The sequence below is a fragment of the Chionomys nivalis genome, chromosome 21, assembly GCF_950005125.1.
Source record: "Chionomys nivalis chromosome 21, mChiNiv1.1, whole genome shotgun sequence".
NCBI lineage: Eukaryota > Metazoa > Chordata > Mammalia > Rodentia > Cricetidae > Chionomys > Chionomys nivalis.
This window is the reverse complement of record NC_080106.1, coordinates 16,199,929-16,222,664: the sequence shown is the minus strand read 5'-3', so window position 1 is coordinate 16,222,664 and position 22,736 is coordinate 16,199,929. Positions and strand designations below refer to the sequence as shown.

General features: G+C 40.3%; 1 protein-coding gene across 1 annotated transcript in view; it reads left to right on the top strand.

Moving 5' to 3' along the window:
* Cntnap4 (contactin associated protein family member 4) overlaps nt 1-22,736 on the top strand; it is a 279,574-nt gene that overhangs the window by 126,084 nt on the left and 130,754 nt on the right. The window contains exon 4 of the mRNA XM_057753520.1: nt 18,803-18,950. Within this exon, the coding sequence (XP_057609503.1) occupies nt 18,803-18,950 (148 nt within the window). The remainder of the gene's footprint in view (nt 1-18,802; nt 18,951-22,736) is intronic.

The window sequence follows — 22,736 nt, the reverse complement described above, 5'->3', positions numbered from 1 at the left end:
CGACATATCTTCCTGTAAGTCCATGTACTCATTCGTACCTTATAGAGCACTTGTGTGGTCTTATGGAGAGGGAGCACTTCTGGTAGAATTGTCTTTATGTAGCTCAGTGATTGGGTCAGCCAGGTATTATGACTGTGTTCTACTTCTCCAGATGGAGAATCCAACCACAGTCATGCATCCCCTTGGGAAGGGGAAGTAGACAAGATCGCCTTAGTAAATTGGCAGTGTGGGGCGAGGATGGTAGGGGAAGAACGGGAGTAAGGAGGACATGAGGGATCAGGAAGATCAAGTTTAGTAAAGGACAGAGAGGGAGAGCAAGGAAATATATACCTTAAAGAGGGAGTCATTGTGGGGTTAGTGATAAACCAGGTGCTAGGGAAACTCCCAGGAAACCACAAGGATGACCCCAGCTAAGACCCTAAGCATTAGTGGAGGGAGTACCCAAGTGGCCCTTCTCCTGAAATCAGATTGATGACTACCTTAATTGTCATCATAGAAACATATAAAGAATATAATTTAAAAGGAATATGTGAGCTTCGTTATGATATTTCCTACATTTTGATTACGCCCATTACCCTCTAGTGTTCTTCCCTTACTCAAATTTTATAATTAGTAACTATTAACAAAAACCATATAAAAAGAATCCTCCAAAAAATCGGAGGGAAGACAGAAACACCTCACTTGGTGAGATAACCGTACTCCCTAAGGTCTAAGTCAACGTTCAGTATGTTATGAAGTTTATAATAGCTGAAAGTATATAAATTCTTTCTCAGAAAAAAATGGAATCTATGATAAATGTAAGCTAAAATACATATGTTTCAATTAAAGAAAATAATTGTTTTCTTGAATTCTGATGAGAAAAGTGACACAGAAGTAAGGGAGTGCCGTGATGAAAGTGTGAGCGAGCCTCCCGGTGGCAGAACCACATTTTCCAGCATGACCCAGCCTTCATTATTAAATGCGACAGAAGGGTACAGTGTTCTCGAGGCCATGACTGTGAAACCGCACAAATGACTATTGCTCATTCCCTGTGTTGGTTGAGATCTGAAAACTGTAATCACTGAACCAGGAAAAAAAAAGGGAAGAATTGCAATTTTCAATATCACTAACTTCTAAATAAATTATTTTCAAAATGTACAGAGTTCTCTGCTTCTGTTTTTGTTTTTGCAAAGTATCTGTATTAGTATACATTGCTAAAGAGCGTGTTCTGCAAATGTAGATAATTTTATCAAACCTAATCTGTCTTGATTACTAAATTCAGTAAGATTTTTTTTGTGATGCATTGAGAGCTATTAAATTAACTGGACCCAACAAAATACATAAGCATCTTGCTTGTTATCAGAAAGATTTGAAAATATTTGCCTCGAGAAAGAAAAGGAAGGTAATAAAAGAAAATATTAGATTGCATGTAACATACTCCTTATATAAACTAATTCAGTTAATCACTATAGTAACTGCTTCCCATACTCATTTCCTATACTCCAATTAACTAAATAGCCAATAAATAACACTCTCTGGCCACCCCTCTCTTAATAAACTTCTGCCAATCTTGGCCTATGCCTTTCCTTTAATATGTTGCTCGCCCACCCATTATTATTTTGAAGCATGCTTCATGCACGTTAACCTTTTATCCTCCAGTGAAAATTTCTGGTGCAAATCTCTGAAAGTAAGAGTCTTTCTTAATCAAACCACACACAAAACATTCATTTACATTATTAAATGGCCAATATCAAAACTTACTGTATCAGCTGGCAACCCATGTTTCATGCCTTGCACATAGTAAGGCCTCTACCTATTCCAAGATCTCAGTGCAGTAAGAAATGATGAGCATTTGGTGGTAAGAACTGTCGATCTCTACTTCTGTGCTCTAAACATCACCCCATCTGCACAATCTGCCACTCAGTCCCAATTCCACTCCCTGGGGATCTGCCAGAGGTGCCAGTGTTCTTGGCGGATGCTTATTTCAATTCTTATAGTGACAAGATGTTCAGAGCTGAAGGCATACCACCAGTGGAGGTCACCAAGCATGTTAATCCTTTACTCACTATTTTTACATGTGTGTGTAATCTGAGATCCTGTGACCATTCTGGAAGCCTTCAAGGGGTAGTTGGAGCACATGGAACAATGGACTCTACACGACAGGTGTCAGCTAAGAGAAATGCAGTTTAGGTGTAAAATCGTAAGCGCAGTGCTGTACCCGTTGAATGCCAGCAGAGTTTGCCTCCAGTTTGTTCCTTTTAATTTCTTTGTTGTAGAGAGCACCCGGGGAATTTCATCTGGTTCTCTACAGAAAGTTATGGTTATTCTGTATATTATAAATAATGCAGTTTCTCGAAATTCAAATAAGCAGAGCTTAAATTAAAATACTTATATGGCATCATTAAGACCGTGAGCACTGTGTTTTATAAACTGACTTCAGAAGATGCATCTAAATATAAAAAAGTTATCTGTCTTTAAATGGATGGTGCACCTTTGAGATATTTTTCAAATGTTAATCAACCAATCTCAGTTGCATTCAGAGGGAAACAATATGGATATTTAGGGACTGCTTGTTGCTTCACGACACTGTAATTACAACCACTGAAATATAATTTCCAAAATTTATATGCGGAGGCAAACTAGTTTAAAAGGAAATAAAACTCCGCATTAAAGAAATTAAAACTACTTTTGTTGAAGTTTCCTTCATAGGAAGTATTTTCTAGATAGCTTTGCAGTTCCTTGGTAAAGTGTTTACCCAGTGCCCACACACCGTGTTTGATCTTCATCTCTGCAGCAAAGAGAAATAAAGGTGAAAACACAGAATTGTCAACAGCATTTACATATGTACTTGGGTTTTACTTCTCAAATGCAATTGTCTCTTTGATCAAGGTTTATTTGGAGGAGATATCGTGGATCTTTTGACTATCTAACTGGGTATTTCAGATTTTCAATCCAAATGGTGAGGTTTAGATTCGGCGTACCCGATTGGTGTGTACCCTAGACTGAAAGCTCTGGATTCTTATACACAGTTGTCACACTTGCCTGTGATGGAGACTTGGCCCTAGGCAGGTTCGATGTTAATCTCCTTATCTGACTTCGTTTTTTGGACTTTAAAACCTTATATAGATTCCAGCTTCTAGATGGGGAGTGTTTGGAGGATCTCTGATTCCAGTTTCTCTAACTGCTAAATGGTACAAGAGCTGGGTTCTCTGTGTCTCTCCCAAGGTCAATGCTACATCCCCAAGTTCAAAGGTTTGGATACTTATCTCTAGTTTCTCCTTCCCCCCTCCCTCTTTTGTCTCCTTCTCACATACACATAGAAAGACAGACAGACAGACAGGCAGGCAGACAGGCAGACAGAGAGACACACACACAGGATAAAAATGTATTGAAGTTCAATTATGGAGAAAGTGTTGTTCTTTCCCTAGACAAAACAAGTGGAGACTTGGGACAGATTATAATCAGAGCATTATAAGGTGGTAGTCGATGAGACAGGCTGGGCACAGGCTGGGCTTCGGATGGCCATATTGGGGGTGGGGGTGGGGAGCCTGGAGTCAGAGCACATTGGAGGATAAGCTATCGTGGTCTGTGGCACAGAATAGTGATTCTTAATAATAAGGAATCGTACATTTCAAAATTGCAGGAAGAATGGGTTTTCAGTATACTCACTACAGTTACACGATACAATAAGTTTGTTAAATAGTTTGCATTATTTTATAGTGCAAGCATGTATCAGAACATAACACTACTTCTCGAGTACATACAACTGTTACTTGCCTACTAAATGTTTTGTTTTTTTTTGTCAACCTACTCCCTCTCCTGAGTTTCTCAAACTACAAAAACATTTTATTTTTAAAGAAAAAAAATAAGGTAAGTTTTTATTTTTTATTTTTGGTTTTTTGAGACAGGGTTTTTCTGTGGCTTTGGAACCTGTCCTGGAACTAGCTCTTGTAGAGCAGGCTGGCTTTGAACTCACAGAGATCCACTTGCCTCTGCCTCCCGAGTGCTGGAATTAAAGGCGCACCACCACCACCTTGCAAGTTTTTAGCTGTGTAGTCCTGGCTGGTGTTTAAACTCACCCTTCTGTCTATCTCCACCTCTCAAGTGCTAGGATTACAGGTGTGTACACCATGCCTACGTATTTGTGAAGATGCAGAAGGTTTTGTGTCCTGGATGCCAATATTTCAATGGGTAGGTGGGGAGCATGAGAATTCTAAGGAGCGGTGGATGCTTTGTTGTTTTTATCCTTAATTTCTTTTTATGCAGAAAGGGTGAAGATGATGGTAGCGTTTTGTTTGTTTTGGGATTAGTGATGGTTGGAGCTTGAACAAAAAACGTTGCTGTAATGATGGAGGAGATTCCGTGAGCATGGAATAAATGAGCTTGTGTCGTCAAGTGGAGTAGAGCATTTCCCAGATCGCGGAGACCTTGGCATTAAAAATGGAGCACATGCACCCAAACATTAACTATTGTGTATTTTTTGGTTCCATTTATCTGCATCGAGTTACCCATGGGTGTGCGAGACATTTCCTGGTCTATTGTTTTATTATACCTGGCAGTGTTTCAAAGGCCATGCAGCTAGGCAGGTGCTGTTATTGATTGAAATAAAAATTTGCACCACTCTCTCTAGCTCAATGTTGACTGTGTGCATTTAATCACTCTCAGCTCCCAGAGGAAAAACGTGTTTATCTCTTTGGTCATGAATAAGCTAAGAACGACTGTATGATTTTGGTCTCCAGTTACATTATTACTAAATAAAGAGGATTCTCTTCTGACTTTCAGATTGTGAAACTCAAATTGTATGACTGAACTGTAACGTAGCTGAAGGTCAATGAGTCTAAGATAATCCAGAATTATACTTTATTTACGTATTTGTGTGTGTGTGTGTGTGTGTGTGTGTGTGCCTGTGAGCTTCTGCTGCAGCATTTATGTTGGAGGTCAGAGGCCAAGTTCCAGGAGTCTGTTCTCTCCTTCTACCATGTGGCATAGGACTCAAACTCATGTTACTGGAGCTGGAAGATGGTTCAGAAGGTAAGGGCACTGGCTATTCTTCTAGCAGACCTAGGTTCAGTCCCCAGCACCCACATGATAGCTCACAACCATCAATAGCTCTTATTTCAAGGTGATCTGATGCAATTCTTTGGCTTTCATGGGCATCAGGCATATGCATGGTACACATATTGACATACAGACAAAGCACTCATACATATTAAATAGATACATCTAAAAACAAACAAACAGACAAAACCCTCATGTCATTATGCTTCATAACCAGTACCTTGATCCAATAAGCTGTCTCTCTGGCTCCAGAATTATGTTGTTGTCTGTGCATTCTAAAACTATTGGGTGATGTTTAAACTTAGAGGCAGCATTAGAAGGGAGCACTGTATCTCTGATTTGTAAAATCCCTTCCTGTAATTAGACATACTGCAAAGTTCACCTATAGAGCATGCACGGTGGCTCAGTGGGTAAGGTACTTGTCCCAAGCCTAACGCCCCGAGATTAATACCAGAGATTCTTATGGTGGAAGGAAAGAACAGACTCTCCCAAGTTCTCCTCTGATCTCTCCATATACACCTTGACTTGACTTCTTCACCCCCATAATAAATAAGTGTAATAAATTGTTTCTTCTCACTTCTCACAGGGTCTAGGTTACAAAAGTTATAGTTTGGGAATTACAAGATGATACAGTTGTTATCAACTAAGTGATATATATATATGTTAACATATATCACAATATGAAATACATATTGAATATGCTCTACATTGAAATCATAATTAATAAATATTAACTAGCATCTGGCTTCAGAGGCTGAAATTGGGTCATAATCTCTATGGGGAAAGGGTGAGACAGAGATGCCCTCTTTAGTTGTGGGTCTCTGTTAACTGTTTTCTACTCTGAGAAGCTGCTTCTCTCCTGAGGGCTGAGAAATGCACTGGTCTATGGGTATAGCAGTAAGTCATTAGAAGTTAGTTTAATATTGTGTATATTTAGCAGACTAATAGCATTAGGTTAACCAACTCCAATTTTTCAAGTTTAGTATGGTAAAGCAAGCATTACATTTTAATCTTCTTGGAAAGATCGCTTGACTTTGAATCCTTCTAAGAAACATGTTGAAGTTTCCGCCTTGGGAAAATTATTAGTAATTCCTTTAATAAGTAAATGACATCTTGAAGGGCTCTGGGAACTAATCAATGTGTTAGAATGTTGGTGTGAAAACATTTGTAGCATGTCAAGGTGCGTAAGGAATAATACACTTTAAATCTCACGATCTTCTTGGAGGGGCTCAGTTGTCTGCCAGCAGCACTCGACAATAGTTATTTTAATGATAATGGTCATGAGATTGTCATTATGCTTTGTAATATTAATGATAAAATGAAAGATGTTAATGGGGTTCCTTGTGGTACAAAGAATGATAAATTATATGATATCTAAAATCCAAGGTTGAAAAGCATTTCTCTTAACAGTTTTAATGACCTACAGAAAAGAACAAAAGAGAAAAATAGAGCCTATTCCCTCTGAGATTTTAGATAAATACGTGCAAATGTTAAATCTTTATCATCTGCACTGAACTGTTGCTTTCTTTTTATTATTAAAACCATTTTTTTTCATACTATATGTTTTGGTTATGTTTTCCCTTTTCTCAACTCCTCCCATATTCTTCCCAATTCCCTATCCACACAACTCTATGTTTTCTCTCTTTCTCTCCTTCTCCCTCTCTCTTCAACAAACAAACAAACAAAAAAAACCAAAACAATAACACAGTAAAACAAAAACAAAACCCAACAAACACTCCCATCCAGGGAGTTCATTTTATGTTGGCCAGCTACTTCTGAGTGTGTGGCCTGCCCCAGAGTGTGGCTGATATACTCAATGACACCCCATTGGAGAAAACAGATTTTCCTTTTGTTGAAAGTTATTAATTACAGATAACTTCTTGGTTAAGGGTGAGATTCCAAGTCTACTTCCCCATCTTAATTCTGAAGGCCCATCTGGCTTGTAACTTTTAGCTGTAAGATTTTTCCAGATATTGTAGTTTAAAGACTTGAAAATTCTCAACTTGTGAATTTTCAACATATTGGATTTTACGAAAGACTCTTTTTACATCTTTTGGCAATATCATATTTTCTTATTTGTGATTAATTATATCTAATAATTTAAATATGACAATAGTTCTTGCATTTTGAAAATAAACTTGATTCAAGTATGATTTATTATATTTTATTCTGTTTATATGTACTTTTTTCTAGACTCATTTTGTTATTACATTTTAAGGATTGTAGAAGCTATGTTCAGGAGTGATAATTGACTTTTATTTTTCTTTCTGTAAGTTTACTGTCAAATTTTGATCATTTGTACTGTCTTTAGAAAACAGGAATCTTTTTAATTCTCTACTCCTCTTGACTTCTTTGCAAGTGCTTTCTTTTTGCAGTTGCCTTTCTTTAGTTTGAATATATTATGATACCTTGTTGCTTTATTTTGAGTTGATTCTTATTCTCCAGACTTCTTGGGTCTCTATCACCTTTTTTAGTTATAGCCTTTAAAAATTTGATAATATAATTCCATCATCTGTGCCATAGATAAATCTGGTTTTGTTTTAGATCATTATTTCACCTTAGTAGAATTTTTTTTCTCTTGACTCTGCATAGCTGTGCAGTGTTTTTGTTGAAAGCAGTCATGGCTGTGTTCACCATCAGCTCACTAGTGTGAGTACTGATATTATCCTGCTAGGAATTCAGGGATGTTTACACCAAGTGCCCTGGGTGCCAAATAGTTGCCTTCAAACTTGGTGCGTGTGTTTCTGGCTTACTTTTGGCTTTGGGGTCCTTCCCAGAGATTGTCAGTTGTTCACTATATTATACTAGAGACTTGTTGGGTGACAGCATGCGTGGGAAAGGTTGTGTTGTCTGCCATGTCTACTAAATTTTGTTGCTTCAAATGCCTTTGTCTCCCAAGTGAAACCTTCATTATTGGGTTTGGTTTCTCTACTCCTCCACCCTTCCTCTTCTATGGTGCTAAGTTTTGGGCTGTTTTCTGGAAGCTCTGATCCTATTGACTTCTTTCCCATGGGTGAGACCAGAAGGCTTGGGAGGCTGAAGGGACTGACAGAGCCTCTCTAGTTGGAAGAATGTCTGGAAAAGCATTTGGCCAAGGGAGTTGACTTTTGTTACAGAAGACTCAGTGACTGCTGCCTCTTTCTCCTGCCAGCCCAGACTCTCAGAGGCTGATACAAAGTCTGCAAGGGCTCAGAAATGCAATCCTCAGGAAGACTCACTCAGCTGATCTTTGCTAATCACTCTCAGGCAATTCATCAGGATTTTCATGAGTGTCAGTCCTGGCTCAGGGAACTGGAAATTGTGGTTCCAAGTAGATGTATCTCTGTCTTTGTCGGAATGTGTCTCTTTGCATTTCAGGGTGGTGGTTTTCCATGTACATAAGTCAGTGCAAGTTGTTTTAATAAATTGTCATCAGACACTAATTTCTCGTGGTCCCAGAGTTTGTCAAGGTAGACCTTAGGTCAAGGTATTGGCTGACATGCTTTTAGGTTGGAGTTTGTGACAGTTAATTAACATTATCATCTTGACAGGTTTGGAATTGTTCAGGAAATATGCCTGTGGGTGTGTTGTGATGATGTTCTCAGAGAGTTCTGATTGAGAATGAAAGAGAATCGTGAATAAGGGTGGTACCATAGCATGGTCTAGAGCAGTGGTTCTCAACCTTCATAGGGCTGCAACCCTTTAATATAGTTCCTCAAGTTGTGGTGATCCTAACCATGAATTCTTTTGTTGCTGCTCCATAACTGCAACTTTGCTATTATTGTGAGTACTCACAATAATATCTGATATGCAGAATGGTCTTAGGTGATCCTTGTGTAAGAATCATTTGATGTTCAAGGGGTCAAGACCCACAAGTTGAGAACCACTGGTCTAGAATCCCATATTGAATAAAAACAGGAGCCAGAAGAAGAAAATAAATTGAGTGTCAGAATTTATCTTTCCTTCTTGACTATGAATGCAATGTTATCCTCTACCTCATGCTCCTATGAATGTGCGTGTACATGTGCTCATGTGTGTGTGTACATTTACTCATGTGCACATATGTACTCATGTGTGTGGATACATATACTCATGTCTGTGTACACATATGTGGGACTATGTACATGTGTTCATGTGTGCACTATGCATGTGCTCATTTCTGTGTGCACACATGTGATCATGTGCATGTAAACACGTATGCTCGTGTGTGTATACACATGTGCTCATGTATGTATAAGTGAGTGCTCATGTGTGTGTGTCTATGTAAATGTGTTTTCGGGACAGTAAATTTTCCTATAAGAACAGTATTTGGTGTTATTACTTATTTTCTCTTGTATGCAAGATATTAAATGAGAAAAACTGAACAGGCAATAGAGGCCTACAAGCAGTCTTTCTATTCACTTCTGCCGGCAGCAAGAGACAATAAACCTGACTGCATACTTTGCTACAATTTCAATTGAGAAAGTGGAAATATTACCTTTTAATTTTAAAAATTATTATTTTCTTGGGTTTCTTTGAGGGATTTCTTAATTTCTTCCAATTTTTTGTTTGTCTTCTCCATTTCTTTAAGGGAGTTGTTCTTTTCCTTTTTAAAGGTCTCTATCATTTTCATGAAGTTACATTTAAAGTCATTTCTTCTACTTCTTCTGGGTTAGAATGATCAAGTCTTCCTGTTGTGTGATTGCTGGGTTCTGGTGTTACCACGTTGCTTTTAGGTTGCTGGAGGAAATATTGCATTGGCACCTACCCATCTCTTTCTTCAAATGAGGCCAGTGGTGTCTTTGCATCTTGGACCAATCCTTACTGTGGATGTCTGAGTGTTTGGGAGTTTTTCTTGGTCTGCTCTGTACTGTCAATGTCTGTATCAGAAAGCCTCTGAGGTTTCTATAAGCCTGCTCTCTTGGTCTTCTTTCCTGGTTTGCTCTCTTGCTGCTCTCTCTTAATCCCCTCCGTGTTGTAGCAAGCTCTTGGTCCCTCTTAAGTCCCCTCAGTATTGGAGCAAGCTGTGTTTCAGAGTTCCACCAAGGTTACAGAAGGATAGGAGGGTTTGGGGCTGGGATGTGGCTAGTAGTTTGGATGGTGGCTGGACTGGTTTGAGTCTGGGAGGATCCTAGCAGCAGGAAACTTTCAATTGGATGGCTAGAAAAGCCAGGGGAGTTGAGGGAGGGGCCTGAGGTTTTATCCACTGTGGAGGTCCTAGAGAGTGGGATGTTCTGCCATGTGGCTGTTCACTCATCTCTTAAGTCCCCTCAGTATTGGAGTAAGCTGTATTTCAGAGTTCCACCAAGGTTACAGGAGCCCCTTTTCAATTCTTATACTGCCATTACTATTTATGCCTGAAAACAATGGAATTACATTCTCATTGAAAATCGAGTCAGCTCAATATTTGTAGCTGTGGTTCTGATGTCTTCTTTGACATATGTTTGCAAGTTTTTCCTATCTGGGTTCATGTTGGCAAATTCCTCGTTTTTCAGTAGTTTTTATTTTTCCTTTGCTTTTCTTTTGCACTTTTCAACGCTAAAGGACCTCTTGGGGGACACATTTAGTCAAGATTTATAACTGACATCAAACAAGGAAGAGATTTTTATTTGACAGCCTCTGGCTGTGATTTAGCCAGTGTCTCTGTGTTAACTGACAATGGCAAAAGAAGTGCATTTGGAAGCAGGTCGCGTGTAGGTCACACGTAGGTCACTGGAATTCTCATAATAAAAGAGATCAATAATGACAAGAGGATTCTCATGTTTGCCTGTCTGTTTGTTGCATTGAATTTCTGCTGTTGCTGCTGTTTATTTTGGCTGGAGCTGGATCAATTTATATGCAGTCTGAGTCTGCTCTGTAACTATGTATAACTGGTCTCCTGTTTCTGATTTATGACAGTGACGTTTCATTGCTCCCTATGATTTGCCACAGGCAGGAGTTTCTTAAACATCTTGGCTTTTATACATGGCTTGTTCAATTAATATTTGCAGAAGAAATTAGTGCTGTCGCACCTCACCATAAACTTTAGAATCACTTAGGAAATTCTTTAAAATTCTGTGAATTTTTAAAATTAATTACCTTATGAATTCTCTTGGCGGCATGTACTTTTCAGTCCTGAATATCAGACCTTGGCCTTGTGCATGCTAGGCCAGCACTGTGCCACTGAGCCCCATCCCCATCGTGGTTTGATTGCATTTCCAAGTCATCCATGAATATCATATGGCATATAGAAGTCAACGAGTCAACTAGGAAAGAAAATACAATTAAGCTTTTCAATTTTTATCATATAAGCCTACATTTTGCTTCTAGATATTTTCATATTTAATGACATGTTGGCATCGCATCTTACACTCTGTATATTTGAGGGATGCCAGTTTATATGCAAGAGTCTTATGAACAGTGTCTATTATTTTTATCCTTCTTCAGTAGATTGGAGAAAATGAAAAGCTCAAGAGAATCTTACTCTTTTCTATGAAAGGAGGTGTATAGACCTGAGTCCCAGCACAGCCGTAATCTAAGCGGCATTATCCTCAGATGTATGAAATAGTTTAAATACGAACTGTGAGACAGAGGGAAACACTTTAGAAAATAGATCACCCTTCCTCCAGGGTAGGTGTTTTGCGTTCCTGTTCTGCTGTTTTGATGACTTTGCTGAATTATGAGCTTTGGAGTCGGAACAGCCTGGAATTAAATTCTTACTTAGCCACTTTCTGGCTGTGTGACTTTAGACGCCTAACCTCCATAATTTTCATTTTCCTCAGTTGTAAATGGGGGACGAAAATAACTGCTTCTCAGGGTTGTCACCAATATCAAAGCCGCATAAAACGCTTCAGCTGTGTCCTAGCCTGAGTGACAAATTTTCATGCGGAAGACGTTTAAATTGATAATGCAGAACACAGTTGCTCTGTGCTGTAATCTGACGCTTGCCTCTTCCAAGCTTTGCCTGTTGAAGTCCCAGTCATTAGGGCAGTGGAATTTGGTGAGTAGGGCCTGTTGGGAAAGGGGTTAGCTCTAGGGTATTCATGACAGTGTCATTAATGCTTTTATGAAAGGCACATGGGTGCTATGGAAGATCCTTTGTCCTCTCTACCCTATGAGCAGAACCATAGGCTTCTACAAGGCAGGAAGTGATCCCCACTGACAGTGAATCTGCTAATCTTGACCTTGGACTTTTTAGGCTGCAAAACTAGAATGATGGAAAAGACGCTTTAAAAATGTTTGGAGAGTTTCATATTTGTATAGAATGGATTTTAGTCATTTTCACTCTTATTCATCCTTCTTATCCCTTTCATCCTTCCACTAAAGCATTTCCTCTTTCCAATAAACCCCTCCCCTGCTTTCGGTGGGTGTGGCCCGCTGGCTGAGTCTAGAATTGCCTGGGTAGACCTGAGTGGGATTGTAGCGGCATAAATGAATGGCAGACGGAAATTATAATAAAATATTCAGCTTTAATTAGGGAAAGACTCACAGAACCGAAGTTCCAGTGGAGAACAGGAAAGCAGAAGGGGCGGCTGGGAGCACGCCCGTAATCTTTATAAGTAAAAAATATCCTCGGGGGACCCCGCCCCCTGCTAGCAAGATGATTGGCTGAGTCTCCCCTACACGGGATGTTATTTTATTTTATTTTATTTATTTATTTATTTATTTATTTTGGTTTTTTGAGACAGGGTTTCTCTGTGGTTTTGGAGCCTGTCCTAGAACTAGCTCTTGTAGACCAGGCTGGTCTCGAACTCGCAGAGATCCGCCTGCCTCTGCCTCCCAAGTGCTGGGATTAAAGGCGTGCGCCACCACTGCCCGGTGTGGGATGTTATTTATTGGCGTATAGGCCGCTTTTCAGTGGCAACAGCACTGAAGAAAATGATAGCTCCTGGAACAACCATCAGCTTCTGGGTAGGGGTGGAGCCGCACGGTCCCTCCTTCATTCATGATAAAATTTGGATGGGCAGGACCTAATCTTGTGCACCTGTTGTGCAGGTCAACATGGCTGCAATGGAGTTCAGGAGTGGTGAACATGTTATGTCCAGTGGATGTATTTCTGCTGTGTATTCCTCTATACTCTGGCTCGTACCTTCTTTCTGTTTACTGTTTCCGAACATTCCCTGAGCTTTGGAGTGCGCTGTGTAGATACCACTTTAGAGTCAATGACTTCAGCATCACATATTCTCAGCATTTTGGCCAGTTATTGGTTTCTACATTAACTGATGACCACTGTAATGGGAACCTTCTCTGATGAAGGCTGTGTGCATCACTAATCCAGGGATACAGACATGAGCTTATAGAAGACAGTTGGACATCATGACCGTTTAGGGAAAAAAAAAATGGCAGTCAGTTCTTTGTTATTGCCTCTGACTAACAGAACTGGGCATGAATTCGCTCCTGGGGAGCAAGCCTGGAGTCAAACACAAAGATTTGGTGTAGGTTCCCAGGCTTGTGCTGGTTGAGTCGATTCCAGTGGGAAAAAGACATCGCTTATTATTCTCCTTCTTAACTCTTAAGATTTTTTAGTCTCTGAAAAACTTATGAGATAAAGTAGGGAGGGTGAAAAAGCAGGGCTTCTCCGGGAGCTGAGGAGGTGGGAGACCACAGTCTCAGATTCAGCTTGGCAGAGACATTAGCTGCTTTTCTTGTCAAGGTGACCAAACTCCTGGGAAGAGATAACTCATGGGGGGGATTTGATATGACTTCTGGTTTGACGGATGTGGCAGAAATCTAGGAAAGCCGTGACTCCAGGCAGTTCTGTGGCAGGGGGAGCCACTGGCAACAGCTGGCTAGCATCTCAGCTGACCAGAAAGAGAGAAATGGCTGAGACAGAATTGTGCTGTAGACTTGAAGGCCCACACACCTCCGAATAGCCACTTCCCCCAGGGAGTCCCTGTCTCTAAAACCTTTTACTCTGTGGGACAGCTGGAGCTGGGGAGAAAGTGTGGAAGCAGAGGTACCTGCTGAGACTTTCTCATTCTGATTGTAGTAGAGGGCATTTGAGAAGGAGACTCCTGGCCCCTCTCACAGCTCTCGCCTGGGATGGGGGGCTGGGGAGAACTTCCTGAATGTCTAAAGTGCACCTCATGGAGGCTGGCTCCAAACCGAACTCTTAAAAGGAAGGAATAAATTTATCCATGTAGTGCAGTTTATTTTAAGAAGAAAAGAGAAGGGAGAAACGTAACTAATATACAATCCCAAAAATAAAAAAAAAGGAAAATAAAAGGAAAAAGAGATTTAAATTTAAGTATTTCCTGCTGGCACCTGGATCCCAGTACCTGGAAGCTGAGGCAGGAGGATGCTGAGTTTGAGGCCAGTCTTGGCTATATAGTGATCCCTTGTCCTTTTGAAAGAAGAAAACAAAACCAACAACAAAGTCTGTGTTTTTTTTTTTTGTTCTCTCTTTTTTAAAGGAATTTTGATGGTATATAAAAAAGCCTTTTTTTCATAACAGACTGAAGAATGTCTCCTTGGTAAAGTAGATGCATTTAACACTTGACAATGGGCCTTGAAACTTACATTTGTAAGGTAATGTGGGATCAATCTTGCACCCCCACAGATGCTCGGAAAACTTTCTCTGTAAGCGTTGCATCTAAAACTGAATCTTGGTTATTTGGAGATTTAAATGAGGTAAACAGGTCAGGCAATGGAAAGCAAATAATGCCAGTCTGATTTTGATGTGAGAAATAGCAATGCTACATTTTTTCCAAATGACTTTGCAGTGGAAAGATTTTTAAGGTCCCTGAGTGTTCTTTTTTTTTTTGATTTTTCGAGACAGGGTTTCTCCGTAGTTTTTGGTTCCTGTCCTGGAACTACCTCTTGTAGACCAGGCTGACCTCGAACTCCCAGAGATCCGCCTGCTTCTGCCTCCCGAGTGCTGGGATTAAAGGCGTGTGCCACCACCGCCCAGCTTCCCTGAGTGTTCTTACGTGATGCTGCTTCTGCCAGCCACATCACCGCCTGTACTTCCTATATAAATATCTTAATTTTTAAAATAATTATAAAAAGAATGCCAGCTTACTTAAAAATCTCAGGTTCCACTATCTTCAGCCTCACGATTTTGTAAGAGAGAACTGCTAAAATTTTTCTTGCGCCAGGGAAGATATTTGTATTACTTATGCAAATGATATGTATTTTATATTTATACTTTATGTTTAAAATTTTAAATATCCTATAAATCAATCAGGTAAAAACCAAACATTGCCATCCACATAAGTTCCCATGCCATTTACCCATCTGTTATCACTGTCAATATGAGAATCTTTTTCCCCAGTCCCTTAAGAAGCTGAGATCGTTGTACTGCAGCTATCTGAATGTGTGAAATTCTATTAATTTTGGAAAAAATGTGATATCTTTTGGAAGGTCATCTAATTAATCATCCACCTGTTCACTTGGCAAGGGATTATAATTACAGATTACATTAGTCTGCCAGTGGAACCTAGGAACTAGAATCAAAGGTATGAGATGAACTGATAGACAACACGTAGAATCTAGTATCTGGAGACCAGGCTGTCAGCTCTGACTGCACAGAACCTTGATGTGGAGAGTTTGTTCAGATGCATGTACACACATGCATGTGTGCACACCATTGTGTTTATGTATATGTGCCTGGGGTCTGCAAAGCACATGAATATACAGGTGTGTATACACATACCACTGCCTAGGGTCTTCATGACACTTGCATATACATGTGTTGATACACACACACACACACAAACTCACACCAATGCAGGAGGACATCATGATAGATGCATATACACATATTCACATACTTGCACAACACACACACAATATCTAGGGACTGTGTGAAATATGCATATACATGTACACATACACACAAACACACACACACATGCACACACACCGATGCTTAGGGGTCTGCACAGAAAACTTTAAAACGTATTTCAAGTTTGAAGTTGTGCCTTGCCTTGCCCATCCTAAAAGAAAAACTAGAGTACATGGATATCCAGTTTTCAGGCAGGTGCTCATGATCTGCCCAGAAATGGAAACCTCTGTTGTATAGAGATAAGGTAGAATGGGGGTTTTGCTAGTGTGATAATCTTTCTTACCTAATCCTTAGTGAAATGCTTTGACCAGTGAAATAGGAAAAGGGACTTTCTCAAAGGGCCTGACAATCAGAGTCCAACGACTCTGGGGTTAAACTGTTCTCTTACTTATGTTACATCGTGGGAAACTGCATCAGCCCAGGAAGGTGCTCCGCCAAAGAGCAGCAGTAATCTACAGCAATGATGAAAAGGGAAGGAGGAACATTTATGTGATCTAGTATGCCTGAGACATGCTGGATCGTTCCATGTCCTGAGCAACACAGCACAGGTCTTCAGAGGTTGGGCCGTGCTCTGTGAGGCCAGGTCATTCAGAAACCTGCTGAGCTGTCTTTAATGTCATTTTCAAGGCTGGTCTTCCTCAAACAGAAATGTTCAACTGTCGTGCTGGGAGTCACCTTGAGCCAAGCAGGAATTCCATTGCTGTGGTTGCTGATTAAGGCCCAAGCTTTCTTTACTGGAGCACTCCAGCTAGTTGCGTAAGATAATCAGAACCAAATAATAGGAAATGGGAAAACCCTCTCTCCTGCAAATAATGAGAAATAGGAAGAAAGAAAAATGGAAGAGTTGATGTGGGAAGCCACATACACGACCTTAGCAGCTTTGATGAAGAAGAATTTTGTCTCAAGTGGAGGCCACAAAGATGGACAAGACAAGGGGAAATGATATGCAAAGGTCTCACCCAGGACTTAATCTAACCTTTTCAGGAGATTCCATGGGGCTACACCTCAGTTGTGGTTGTCACACTTGATGAGGGGTTTGGGCTTTGTCTGAGAGGCAAAGAAAACAGGGAGGAGGTACTCTAATTCTGCCCAAGTCTTACAGACTGATCACTGGGGAAAACATTGAAAGTGGGGGTATGAATGGAGGCGGAAACAGAAGAAGGGTCCAAGAGCAGGCTTCGATGACAGCTCTGATGAGAGCATGCTTTGTAGAACGGTGTGGACATAGTGCGGATGGAAAGACAAGCTGTATTCGTTGCTTTGCTTTTTGTTGGGACCAAATACCCATCAAGAAGGAAATGAAGGGAAGAGTCTACTGTTGGTTTGAGAGTAAAGTCCATCATGGAGAGGAAGCCAGGGCAGCCAGAGTCTTGGTCCGGAAGCCGAGTGACACATGCTCGGCTTCCTTTCCCCATTTCAGCCAAGAATCCCAGCCCATTGGAGGTATCATCCCCATTCAGGGTCAGTTCTACTTTTTGGAAATCCTCTCATAGAAGCATCCTTAATTTTTTTTCATATCTGGTTCCAAATACAGTCAAATAGATGGTGAGAATTAAAGATCACAGGTGCCCAGGTTTCAGACTTCTTTTGCAAGCAGCTAACTAATCTGTACATCTGTGGAAATGCTCATGTCAAGGGAGCCTGAGAACACCGATGAGACAAGAGGAAGTAAACTAATTGCTAGGGGAATCAAATTAAGCTGAGTTTTAAACATGCAATACTTTCTTTACAATATATTAGAAATTATTTTGGTAAATACTAGTACCAAGTAATAGTAATGGAGCCAGCTGCCTGTGTCCTCGCTTGCCAACCTGGTCCCTTATTGATGAATATTAGGGAGACCTGTCATCCTGAGCCTTCATCTGAAATAGCATCGTTCCTATGCCTTTGCAACATAAACCAATTGTGACCATGGGGAAAAAAAAGGAGGAGGAGAGGAAGGAGATGGGTAAGAAGAATTGGAAGAGACAGGTAGGGAATAAATAAAGCTAAAATATAAATGATAGAAACAGCTTCTGTTTCATGCTGTTTTCTTCATATGTGAAGTCCCATGCTAGGAAAGATAAAAATGGCTCCAGGCCGGAGATATACCTGAGAGCACTTGCTACCCTTGCAGGTTTTTGTCCTTCCTCTACCCTTCGCAGGCACCAGGCATGTCCATGGTTTGCACAGACACATGCAGGCACTCATACACATAAAATAAAATAAATACATCTTTAAAAAATATTGTCAGAAGTGGCTAAGATATTGAGTTCAGTGTCTGTTTGCAGGCAAGTTCTACATCAGCGAATGTGCATTAATACTGTGGAAGGAACCAGCACAGGCTCACTCAGTATAATGGTTTTTGCAGACACCAGAGATTTTTTCCCCCACCTTTCTGACCTTCAATTTCCTCATCTGCAATTTGACTGTACTGGCTTAGCGTCATTCCAAAGGTCTCTCTAGTTTTCCGGGGCCAGAGTCTGTAAGTCTAATCACAGGTCTTTCCAAATTCTCGTCGCTTCCCCATTCCCCTTCCAGCTCTGGACTAGACCCAGGCAGTGTGCTGATGAAGCTTAGCAGCTGATAGAGAGAGCAGGGTTCCTATTGGGGGGGAGGCCTTTGTTTATGCTAATGAGGGAGCCGAGAAAGTGCCATAGCCAAGCAGGTGACCAATTTCTTTGCTGAATCAGGTAAGAGTTTTTCAATACACAGAGATTATTTTCTCGGCTCTTCCCATGCTGTCTGCAGTGCTGGCAGCCTCAGGCACGCACGCTTTTACATTTAATCTGTGTTTGGCAGAAGCAATTTTTATTGAGGGTATCCTGGTTGAAAGCTGATTTAATGGGTCTGATGTAACTTAAAAATTTCTCTTAATACAAAGAAAAGCAGGTAGCAGTCACTTCCGTGGATGGAGAGGCAAAACTGTTCATCTGATTTGAAAGTGACACTATTCACATACAGGAGAAAAGGTAAAGGCTGGGTGTGCACATAGACAGTCATTGCAGGTGACACCGACAGTCTCCAGATACCCTGAGTTCCTTCTTTTCCCTTTTCTTCCAGGGTTTTGCTGGCAATGCGAACGCAGACAGCGTTGTGTACTATAGACTCCAGCCTTCAATCAAAGCCAGGTTTCTGCGCTTCATCCCTCTAGAATGGAACCCCAAGGGCAGAATTGGAATGCGAATTGAGGTGTTCGGGTGTGCATACCGTAAGTGTTTTGTTTACCCAGTACATTGAAACAGATATCAAAGGAGATTCTTGAAAAGCCACACTGCCCGCTGAAATAAATCAAATTTGTAGGTATGAAGAGAGACAGCAGACAGGAATGATTTCAGTTGAAAGCTATTCTTGTGACCTACACATGCCAATATTTACAGGAGCATTCAACTTTAACGTTTGAACTCAGCGATGAAGTGTATTTGTGCTCTCTCTCTCTTCCCATTGTGGGCGTGTGTGTGTGTGTGTGTGTGTGTGTGTGTGTGTGATTGCTCTTTACCTTGTTTTTTGAGGCAGGGTTTCTCACTGGTGTGGAGCTAATTGATTCGGCTACTAGCTGACCAGTGAGATTCAGGGATATGCCTATTTTTATTTCCCATCCCACTTCACCCTAGTGTTGGGATTCCAAGGTTGTGCCATTGGTCCTGGCTTTTCCTGTGTGTGCTGGCGATGTCACCTGAGCTACCTCTCCAATCCTGAGTGTTTCTTATAGACAATGCACAAAGTAGCTTATGGTTTTGCAAAAACACCCCGGTGTGTGTGTGTGTGTGTGTGTGTGTGTGTGCGTGTGTGTGTATGTATGTGTGTGTACCCATTTCTTACAAAACTATCACTATTAAGTAGGTCTGAGTATTTAGACACTGTATCTCCTTCAGTGGGTTACACTTAGAACTTCAAGTCGGTACCCTCACTTTAAGAGACAACAGTTCATCTAGTATGACCAGCCAGCTGTTATGAAAGCCAAGGAATTCAGTTTTAAGTGTATCATGCCCTCAGCATAAATTAAAAGAGACAGCCAAGACCTCTGCCAGAATATAAAATGCGTTTGAAGTATCTTCACATAAAAAGGCAGAAGCCACAGATTTCACTGTCTCCCCATAATGAAGCATTTTGTTACCTGTTCTTATGGGGAAGAGCCCCACCTCAAGCCACAGCACCCTGGTGGGGCCTCTGTGAGAGCAGTGAGCTGGCTAGCAAGGTCTGTCAGAAGTTTAATCAGACAAACAGGTTGAGGTTTTGGGAGATTCAGGCATTGACCCAGTGTCTTACAACTAACACATGGGAAACTTCAGAATAAGAGCTCAGGACTGTCCAATTTTACAACATCGTTATCTCTCAGCAGAAATTTATTTGCTTATTTTTTAGCCACTAATGGTTTCTTATTTCATATGTAACCTATCACTTTAGGATGCTGTCCTGGCAATGTCCTGCTTCCTTTTTCTAACACAGAAGAAAAGCAAATGTCAGAAAGAAGTCAGATGACTTGATGAAGTCTTCAAAGATTTTTTTTAATAATTATTTTAATTGTGTATCTATGAGTGGGTATGTGAACATGTGTGCAGGTACCGTGGAGGTCAGAAGAGGGCGTCAGATCCCCTGGATCTTGAGTTACAGGTAGCTGTGAATTGACAAATGTAGGTTCTCGGGATGGAACTTGCTTCCTCTGGAAGAGCAGTTTGTAGTCTTAATTGTTAGGCCATCTCTCCAGACCACTGATGAAGTTTTAAAAACGGTCAGGTCAAGAGATCATATTGTATAGACTTCCTGGAGTGCCTTGTATATTTTAATGATGTTCCTAGTATTAAATACCATCATCAATCAATATTTTTTCCCTTCAGGCTCCTAGAACAACAATAATGATGTTTGATGGAACAGTAATTCATTTAGCAACAGCACCAATACCAATATTAATAGCATTAATATTGCTAATTCTAAAAATAGAAGAACTTGCCTGAGTACTTACTAGATGCACTAGGGTGTTTCTTTGTGTGCATGTGGTATGTGTGTGTGTGTGTGTTTATACATGCTATGTATATGTGGGTGCATGTGTCCATAGTATGTGGATGCCAGAGGTTGTTATCAGGGGTCTTCCTCCAACACCCTTTTTCCAAGATTAGTCTTTCGCTGAACCTGGAGTTCTCACTAATTCCACTAGACAGTCTTTGCAGGAAGCCTATAGATTTTTCCATGTCTGACTTCCTAGTGTTAGGATTATAGGCCTGTGTCATTGTGTCTGAATTTTCATTTGGATGCTGGGAATCTAGACTGAGTTTTCCAGTTGATTGAGTACTTCTTATAGACACGAGACAAAGATGTTTATGACATCTCAAAGGGACCCAGGTAACTATGACAAGATAATGTTTCCCTTCTCCCATTTTGTTCACAAAAGAGAACTAAGGCTTGGGATGGTTGACTTGCTCAGGCTGCATAGACAGGAAGTGGCAAAGTTGGATTTGTAGCCCAGGAGTCAAGCTCTTGCTCCCTGCAGCTCCTGGATCACAGAGCCGAGTTCCAGAATAGCTTTTTCTCCATCTGCCCAGCTGGACTGCTGGCTTTCTTGGCCTCCACGGTCCAGCTTAGTTGCTCTGCATATGTTTGCTTCTCATTTCATAGTTTTCAGACCTGGGGAAAAAACACCCTTTGAAAAATAGCCTACCCTAATCAAGTTCTGGAAGTCAGAACTTGGACAGTCTTATTTCTAACACATTTATTATTATTATTATTATTATTACAGTTCTGGGGATTGAATCTAGCACTTGTTATGCACTAGACAAGTGCTCTACCATGGGTACATATCCCCAGCCTATGTCTTTAAATGCTCGAGGTTAGCCAAACTCATACATGCATGATGGATAAACAAGAAAACAGATATCAGACTGCTTTGTATTGTCAATTGTATTCTCCATGGAGTGTTCATTTTGCAAAAATATTTACTACAGCAGAGTAAGAGCTGACATTGATTGTGGATACACTGTGACATGGATCATTTTTAGAGACATTCTAATTTTAATTCTTATATTTCCTACAGTAAACTGAGTCTTGGGGAAATGAAGCAATCTGCCCACTTTCAATACTTGATAACTTTTGAATTTTGACTGTAAATTCAATCCTGTTTTGCTGACACCTAATTACTGCTTATAATACCCATAAGGTAGTGCCTGCTGAGGTTTAGGCTTCTTTGAGTTCTCTTTGATGCCCTATGACTCAGGATAGCCTGTCTCTCTACTATCCAGGCCCATAACTTCTTTGAAACACCCAGTTTGTTGTGATTGCATTTACTACTTTGAGGAAAAGTACATTTCCCACCTACCAATCAGTCTCCTTTTCTCCCTGACTCATGATTTAAGCAGTAGTAGATTTTAAGCTCAAATACACAGAATAAAATAGTATGACAGAGACAATATAAAATGGTGGATGCATAGTTTTAAATTATTAAATGATATTAAGTAAACAGTTTAATGGAAAGAATATTCTCATAGAGAGTCAAAAACTAACTTAAAATTAGCTTGGGTGTACATGACTTCTAGGAATAGGTTGGATCATATTAACTTTAATCTTTCAGTTGAATAGTCATCACATTCTCAAACTATTTATGCCATCATCCTTGTATGAGTATTAGTTAATTACACATGATACCATAAAGCCAACAAGTATTAAACAGTTATTATGCACCAAAGAACATTATTTGTAGGTTATTTATTCACAGTTAGTTTGAACAGCACAGAGGAGTAGGTACATGAATAGCACCATTTTATGCAAGAATAGGAGACAAGCAGAATTTTCTACCTAATGAGCCATAGACCTGTTTTCAGTAACTGGGCATAGGAATAGTTGGAACCATTGGCTTTTTCCACTTATGAATGAAGGGGCCTGGATATTTTCAGCATAAGCACCAAGTTCTTTGATTTTGTTTGCCATACTTTTGAGTGGTGTAGGCAAGAACAGGCTAGAGTTTTCTAGACATTGGAGGGCATTCTGCTATAACGTCTGTAAATAG